Raw genomic sequence first — 7,916 nt, 5'->3', positions numbered from 1 at the left:
GCCTGATGGCGTCACGGACGCGGCCGCGAGGCGGGGCCTAAGATGGCGCTGGGCGAGGGGAGGATCCCCGTTCCAAAATGGCGGCAGCCTGAGGGGAAGGCCTGAAGCAATAACGAGAGGAGCGAGCCCTGCTGTTGTGAGCAACACCTTTACACGATGCCTTACAGGGTACATAACATCTTTCAGCCCGTGCCCGGTACACAACGGCCATTCCCCACGGAATTTAAAAAAAGAGCACACTCTTACACCCCCAAGAGTCACACAGCATTTAGCCGACTGACATCCAGGGGTGCTCTCACCACCTGGCTGCTCCAGCCTCTGGCTGCGAGGTCCCAGCGGTACGGTCTATCCCACCGCTTCTTTCTTAGGAGCGACCTAGGAATTAAAATAAACCTCATGCCATTTTGTAATAACATTAAATAAAAGCGATCTGGGTGCAGCCCCACCAGCTCGCGCGATGCCCAGCTCTGCAGGGAGGGTGCATCACGAAGCAGAGTTGGCATGAGTAAGGAAAGTCCTTTTCTTTTTCCTGAGAAAGAGCAATATTAAGGGGCCAGCGGCAAGCAGAAGCTGCGAATACAACAGGCTTTGATTTCTAGCTTGGATTTACAAAAATCTCCCGTTACAAACAGTCTGGGCTCGGCCGAGCCTGGTGCCACCCCGCAGGTATCTGCAGCAGCGGCGGTGTTCGCCCGCAGGCGGTGGTGGCAGGGCTGAGACAGGGAAGGCGGGCGTTCCTCCCCGACCCCGCTACTGCTTGGGCATGGCGAAGTCCCACGCCGTCTCCTGGGCGCATTTCCACATCGCCCGCATGAGTCGCGTGAAGCCCATGTCCTTGGGCTTCTCCAAGCCTCTCATAAGGCGCTGCTTCATTATGGCAACAAACTCCTTGTTGCTCAGCTCGCCGTTCCCTGCAAGAAGAAAAAAAAAAAAAATTAGAAACACTAAAACCAACCTCCTCCCTGCATGCACTAACTTTAAAAGGCAGCAGCCACAAGTGTCATTTCTTGCAGAGGCTGAAATCACATTTGGCTTCAACCTCCCAAAATATCCTGCTGAGCAAGGGTTGCCGAACCACAGCGTTTTAATCCCAACCCTACGGACGCTGCCCTGCTTAGCCTGGCACCGCCATTTCTTGCAGGGCCCGGAGTGCTGGGGCTTGAAGACAGAAAAGCAAATGCAAAGCAAATGCCCATACACTCGTAGGAAACTCTCCGCTTCAACTGATTTAGGAAATTACAGGAGCACAGGTAACAGAGCACAAATTTTTCTTAATGGAATAGAAGGGAAGATTGATAAAGTAATGTAGTGAGGTTATTGAGAATTATGTCAGCTAAATTTAAGTCAAAAATAAGATTATAGTAAATTGGGGCAAATTTTATTCTGTAGTTGCTTAACCACCAATAAATTAAAACGTCTGGGATTTTTATTTAGGGCGCTGGTTGATCGGAGGGGACAGCAGCAAGCCACGGTGTGACCGACAGCCTGACGTCTGTCTGCTGAGGGGCTAATGCCTTCTGCCACGATGCCACACATATCCTGTTGCCTGTTTTGCTCCCCTGCCTACAGCTGACAGCACCGATTTTAGCTTCTGGGGCGCAGCACAGCAAAGCAACCCACCTTTAGGCACAGAAGAAATATGAGGGACATCAGCCCTCAAGAAACAAACCCGCCAGTGCCATGGGTTCCCCAGATCAAAGGAGAGAGAATCTCTCTGGCTGATACAGGGAACCACATTATATTTCATGAACGAGTTTCTTCATTGGAGAGCTTTTTTTCCTGCCTTACATCCGAATGCAAATCTGGGCAGCGAAATTCCAGCAAACTATCAAGGGGCAAATAAAATTCCCTCCAGTGCTGCAGGTTTTTGATGCGTGCATGGTAATGTCAATAAACACCGACAGAGTGAAAACACACACACACACACAAAAAAAAGAGGTGTCTGCGCCTGCGTTTCCACTTGATTCCTTCCTCACAGGGACTCCTCTGGCAACCACAGTCTTTCCCCCCAGAGGTTTGCTATCAAAATATTTAGCATATTCTCCTACGGGAAGATGCAAAGCGAGAATATTCGGCTATGCTTCGGTTGACTAATCTCCAGCCTGATCACCTGGCTTGAGGATTGTATCGGAAAGCAGCGCTGAAGCACAGAGAAAAATAAAACAAGAGATGCAACCTTCAAAAGGTGCAAAGAGGCAGGTGGGGCTGAAACCAAGAGGGACAACAAGGGATCAAATAATTAAAGATTTTTTTTTTTTTTTTATGTTCATATTTATATCAGAGAGCAAACAACTGTCTATGCATCAGAGGTGCCAGATCCTGGTGACTCTGCTGGAGAAGCAAGGTCTCTGGTTTTGGCTTGATAGCTTTGGGCAAATGCAGAATTTTGCTACTTTCCAAGTCTGAATTGCTGCCGTCATTCCCTGGTGGCAAAGACTCCACTAATTCTCATTAAATCAACTCGACTGCTTCAGTGTGGCAACAAGCTACCCCAAAGTGCTCGCATCCTCTGCAGGCCAGCAAAGCAACAAGCTTCCCAGCAGGGCACAGAGCTGCCATTAATTAAGCTGATATTTGTCTAGGACTTTGGAGATAATGAAGTACCTCATAGGCTCATTTCCAACACTGGAGCACAATAGCTCATTTTGTTAAACAAAATAGAGTTTTATGGGGAAAAAAAAAAAAAGAGCTGTGTAGCAAGCTGTGCGTGCCAAACGCTTGCATCCAGTACTTCAAGATCAACATCTCGGAAGCTGGGTACCATCAGATACCCTTCCTAGAAGGGCAGGAGCATCAGCACAGATCCATGGCCAAAGAGCGGACGGTATGGCAAGAAGAGCCAAGGCCATGGCAAGCTTGCATGGCTGGCATTTTTCCCCTGTATTTCTTCTTCTGGATCGACTCTCGCCCAGCCTGGCCGAGAGGAACGGGGCGAGGTTGGGGTCACTCACCATCGCAGTCGAAGAGCGCGAACACCACGTCGCACACGTGGTCGGAGAGCTCCACCTTGGCCACCGTCCTGGCCACTTGCTGCATCGTCACTGCAACAGAGAGAGGGCACAAGGTTAGCGAGATGTCGCGATCTGCCAACCGCAGCGAATGCGGGCAGAGGAGCGGAAGACTCTTGTTCCTCCATGGAAAACTGCCTTTACAAAAACGGTCATGTTCGAAGAGGCTTGAAGTAAGCTTTGTCCCCAGCCTCAACCCAAGCCTCAAAACCAGGCTCCTCAAAGCCTTCGTCTTCCTACTGCAACACCGTACGGGGTGTGGAGAGGCGGCTGGTAAGCACCGACGTGTTCAAGATAAACATTAAAAACATTGAGATGAGATGTTTTTTCCCCCCTTTGGTTACAAAATCAGAAGAAGTGTCAGCACTACCTCTCCTGACAGGCTTGATCAACAAGGCAGCTCCTTCTGACTGTGTCGCAAAGATGATACTCCATGAACCAACTATTCCAACAGGCTGGGAATAATAAAAACCGGTTTTCCTGTTAAGCAACCCAGGGCCAATAATTGCAGAACAAACCCATACACCCTCTCCCTGTGACAGGCTCTGCAGCAAGCAGACAAGGTTAACCTTGCAGTAAAATAAACAGTTGTAAGGAATTATTTCACTTCCCCCCCCAGACCAGCAGCTGAGCTCATCAGCAAAGAAGCAAGCGGTAGTTTTATTCATGCCTCTAGAAAAGAGCAATCCACGGAGCTATCAATCTGGCAGGGTTATGCAGTAGATTTTGCTGCATAAAGGGAAAAAAAACCCCACCCTCACTGGGCTGGTTTAGCTGTTTCCCTACATGTATTCGTGTGCTCTCTACTCTCCCTTTGACAGCTGCTAATTGAAGGAAGGAGGGGAGGTAAGAGCACAGTTGTCACTGTTTGTCAGGGCTGAAACACCCTGCTCCCTTCCAGATACTCGATAAAACAGAAAGGCTTTGCATGAACGTGAGTGTATTTTAAGTTGAATTGCTTCCCTACAAAGTCTGACCCGAGGAAACCCCATCCGGAGAGACTTTGCACTGCGGCAGCAAGCCCACAGCAACTGGGATGAACATTTAGCTGCGGAGCTAAGGCAAGAGAGGGAAGTGGCGCGACACAAAGATCAGGTTGAAACAAAAAAAAGCCTCTGCTTTTATCCACAGCATCCTTCTGGGTTCATGCACTCTGGTCCCTTTGCAGAGCTATTGGCCCTTCAGAAATTTTGAAGAGTTGTATGTCAGAAAGAAAGAAATAAGCACCCAATCTATACCATAACCAGATTAATTAGAAACTGCATAAAGTGTTTCTAACAGGATTTTTTTTTTTTTCCATGAGTTTTCAGATTATTGGTTCCTTCCACCCCATTTCTGCTCCCTTGAGTGAGGTTTGGGGTTTTCGGGGAGGAATCCACAGCCACCATTCTGTTCTCTTCCCCATATAAAATCCCTCCTTTTACTAAATAATGCCGGAGAAAACTGAAATTAAACAGAAGGTGGATTAAAACATATATAATCTCAAGTAGGCACCCAGGCACCCACTGTTTCCCTGTAATTATTCTTTTTGAGTTAAAATCCTTTCCACATGAGAGATGTAGCTCTGGTCTGCAGTTATCATAAGTCAGGATACGGCCGCTGCTTCTGTTGCATGTCCTGCTGGCAGCCAGAGCCTCCTCTAGGGCGGGCAGAGGCAATATAATCATTAAAGAAAACTTGAATTAACTTTGTTCCCCAGGCTTACGCCCGAACCTTGCCAGCTGAGCCGTGGGGAGACTGCACATCTCCCCCAGCCCACCCACACCAACCAGGCTGGCAGAATATACTGCGCCACACACGGCACAGCTCTCAAGAAAACCTGGATAGCAAAGGAAATGGGGGAATTAAATTTTAAGCGCAGGGACAGCCACCACGTCCGTGCATCCCTTTTCTTTCGTCTCTCTTCTTCTGAATATGTGCAGATTAGCCAGCAAGATGCAACACAATCGAATGAACTGCAACGCAAGCGAGCGGGCGCATTAGATGGCAGCAGCCCTCCAGAAAGGGCTTTAACGGTCCACCATTTAATTAGCTCACACTGACATCAAACGCTCACAATTAAATGACAAAGCTGCCTTCAGCTTTCACCCTTGACCTGAGAGGGAGGGACTGATGACCAGCACCACACACACCCCAAACCAGAGGAGAGGGTGACTATAAATTGCACAGGTATAATGCAGTATTTATAGGTTCTCTTTGATCAAACGCCACGAACATGAAGTGGTAGCAAACACCAGAGCCAAACAGTGGATGGCATAGTCCTTTTTACCACGATAAATGCCCTGCCTCTGGATTTTATATATGCCTTTGTAAAAGGCGCGTTTCTCCTCCCCAGTTAGGTGATGCTCATTCCCTAAATACAGTCCTGGCTCCAGCCAGCTGCAAAACATGCGCTGTAACTCCTACCTGCTGGGGGACTTCAGTAACATGTGTAAAGCTCAAGGAAAAAGAGGAGGTTTAGGTAAAAGAAAGAGTTTACCTAAACTTATTTCTCAGTTTATTTTTTCCCCCGAAAGTCCTTCTGCCGGGGAGGCACTTTAAAACACCTCAACTTTGGCAACGGCAGAGGTTTAAGTGCCGTAAACCATCTCTCACCTGAGACCCAGGCCTTCAGACAGCAAAAGCAAATCTGTATTTCCTCAGACAGCAACATCAAATTTCATTCAACTCTTTTTAAACGTAAATCTTCTTTAAAGGTGCTCAACCAAGCTTTGATACCATCCTCTCCTCCTCGTGCCCCAGGTACCCTACTGAAGTTATTTGCTATAGCCTTATACACAAAAAAAAAGTTGGAATGATTTCTTTAATTATAAGTCACCTTTTTCTGCTGAGTTTTCACCCCCCTCCTTCTATCACTACAGGGTATCACCTGATCCCTCCCTCCTCTTCAACATGTGCTTATGTATTTTTCACAGCTGCATTTTTACCAGCTGTAATTTGTACTTACAGCTGCCGATTGCTGCTTCCTCTCTTATTAATCTAACTGCGCAAGTGTCACCTCCATCACATTGTTCTTGCTCGATGCAAAAACTCTGCAAAAATTCACAGGGGCTGCGTGACTGTGCTGTGCTCGGTAACGATTTTGTTGGGTTTTAAGGAGTCGTAAGGAAGGGGAAAGTGTCTCTGCTTTCCACTTCGACGCACACCCTCCAGACTACAAGGTATCTCGGTGAGGCAAATAAAATTTAAGTAAGCCTCCCAGCATCATTTCTTTACCATTTCACAAAATGAAATAGGTGCTGTCTGGGGAAACATCTCCTAAAACAAAGCTTGTCCAGATTTGGGGTTTTGGGATGGCTTCATCCATCTCTACACAGGAAAGTCTCCTGGATTTTATACCACCGAAAATGAGTTCCACGTTTCTATCTTGAAAGCTATGCGGCTTTTCAAATTTCAAGTGTTAGTGTCTCCCACTGGTTCCTTTAATGAGCCATCTGAGTTACTTTATGTAAGTTTAGTGTCTGACACAGTTGTTTCTTTTGTTTCACTCCAATTCCCAGTACCGCACTGTGAGTAATGCCTCACCAAGCACTTACAAACAGGGCTTTTCTATGGGCCTTGCCAGATGGCAAGCTTCACTTTTTTCCCTCTGTCTTGAGATTAATCACATTTGGCCAAAATAATGGGCAGCTGGGCTGCTGCCTTCGTTTCCTGAACAGCATCCAGGGTGACGGGAGCTGGGCTCCCTGTCCTGGCAGTCCCAGGCTGCAGAGGCAGGACACATGTATTTTGGGCTCCCAGAAATCAGGCTACGTAGGGTCTCACGTTGATACTCACCTTTTATTGTAAGCATCCCAGCTGGAAACGATGGATGCTATCATTGGCAATATAGCTAGCAAAAATCTATTTGACTTTTTTCAAATCATTTGCATGTGTACATACTGGAATATTCATCCAGAAGAGAGATGTACAAACCCTACGCGATCCTGTGGCACAGCACATTTTTTCTTTTTCTTCTCAAAATGCGAGGCTGCAGCCCTGCAGCTGAGTAGAAACTGTTTTGACATCAAAGGGAGCGTAACTGAAAGTCATGGAGATCATGCTCCTGGGAAAAAAGCGGAGCTACCAGACCAAAGGCAGAGGCGATCCACTGTTTATGTAATATTCGCAGTCATAAATAAGTAAAAAAAAGGAGATTCCAACACATAAAGTGGTTTTTAAACTGAAAGGTATTCAGGATCTTCCAGGGGCTGTTGATCTATGGAGAGCTTGTCCTCAGGGTTACCGAGCTGATTTCTTAAAGCCTTGTGGACAGGCATCCTCTGCTGTGACGGAGCTTTGCCCAACAACTCGTTGCATCACTGCTCAAACACCGCGCCCTCATTGTGCACGTACTAAAACCAAACGGCAGGCGAGCTCCAGACCCCTCCTGCTTGAGGACACGGTGCCAAGCACTTCCAGGGTCCCTCTCCATCGGGACGCACACATACACACACGTCAACGCACTGGTGTGAGGGCAGCAAAGGCAACAACCCACGACCCTGACTTGCCTCTGCAGGACACCAGATTTCATCGTTCGACTCTTCTCCTTCTCACAAATTATCGCAAATACTCATCCAGGCTTTCTTCCACGCCCAGAGAGGCTGTGGCATCTCCACCTTGGAGATATCCAAAACCTGACTGTAGGCAGTCCTGGGCAAGCTGCTGTAGGCGACCCTGTTGGACTAGAGGGTCTCTAGAGATCCCTACCAACCTCACCTACGCTACTGAAGTCCTCCCCACCCAACTACCAGCGTTGACTACATGCCATTACTCCAGAGGAACAATCTGAGCTGTGCCTCCATGGGGGACCGACTTCTTTCATCCAGCTCCGAAGGCAGATTAAAGCAAGCAGCAATTCAATGGCAAATACATGCTGCACTCAAAACTCACCTCTACCTCCTTCCAAATTCCCTGTCAAGTCTGCAG

The 7,916-nt window shown here is 47.7% G+C and overlaps 1 protein-coding gene across 6 annotated transcripts in view; it reads right to left on the bottom strand.

The window, feature by feature from the left end:
- Positions 1 to 132: 132 nt before the first annotated feature.
- Positions 133 to 7,916, bottom strand: part of MICU1 (mitochondrial calcium uptake 1) — a 110,526-nt gene continuing 102,742 nt past the window's right edge. For all 6 annotated transcript variants that reach the window (XM_075154125.1, XM_075154131.1, XM_075154128.1 and 3 more), the window contains 2 exons: positions 2,952 to 3,041; positions 133 to 911 (listed from right to left, as the gene is read on the bottom strand). In XM_075154125.1, the coding sequence (XP_075010226.1) occupies positions 751 to 911; positions 2,952 to 3,041 (251 nt within the window). In that variant the 3' untranslated portion in view covers positions 133 to 750. The remainder of the gene's footprint in view (positions 912 to 2,951; positions 3,042 to 7,916) is intronic.

The sequence above is a fragment of the Calonectris borealis genome, chromosome 7 (assembly GCF_964195595.1).
Source record: "Calonectris borealis chromosome 7, bCalBor7.hap1.2, whole genome shotgun sequence".
Lineage (NCBI taxonomy): Eukaryota > Metazoa > Chordata > Aves > Procellariiformes > Procellariidae > Calonectris > Calonectris borealis.
The sequence above is the reverse complement of the archived record's forward strand: the minus strand, read 5'-3'. Positions and strand labels throughout refer to the sequence as shown.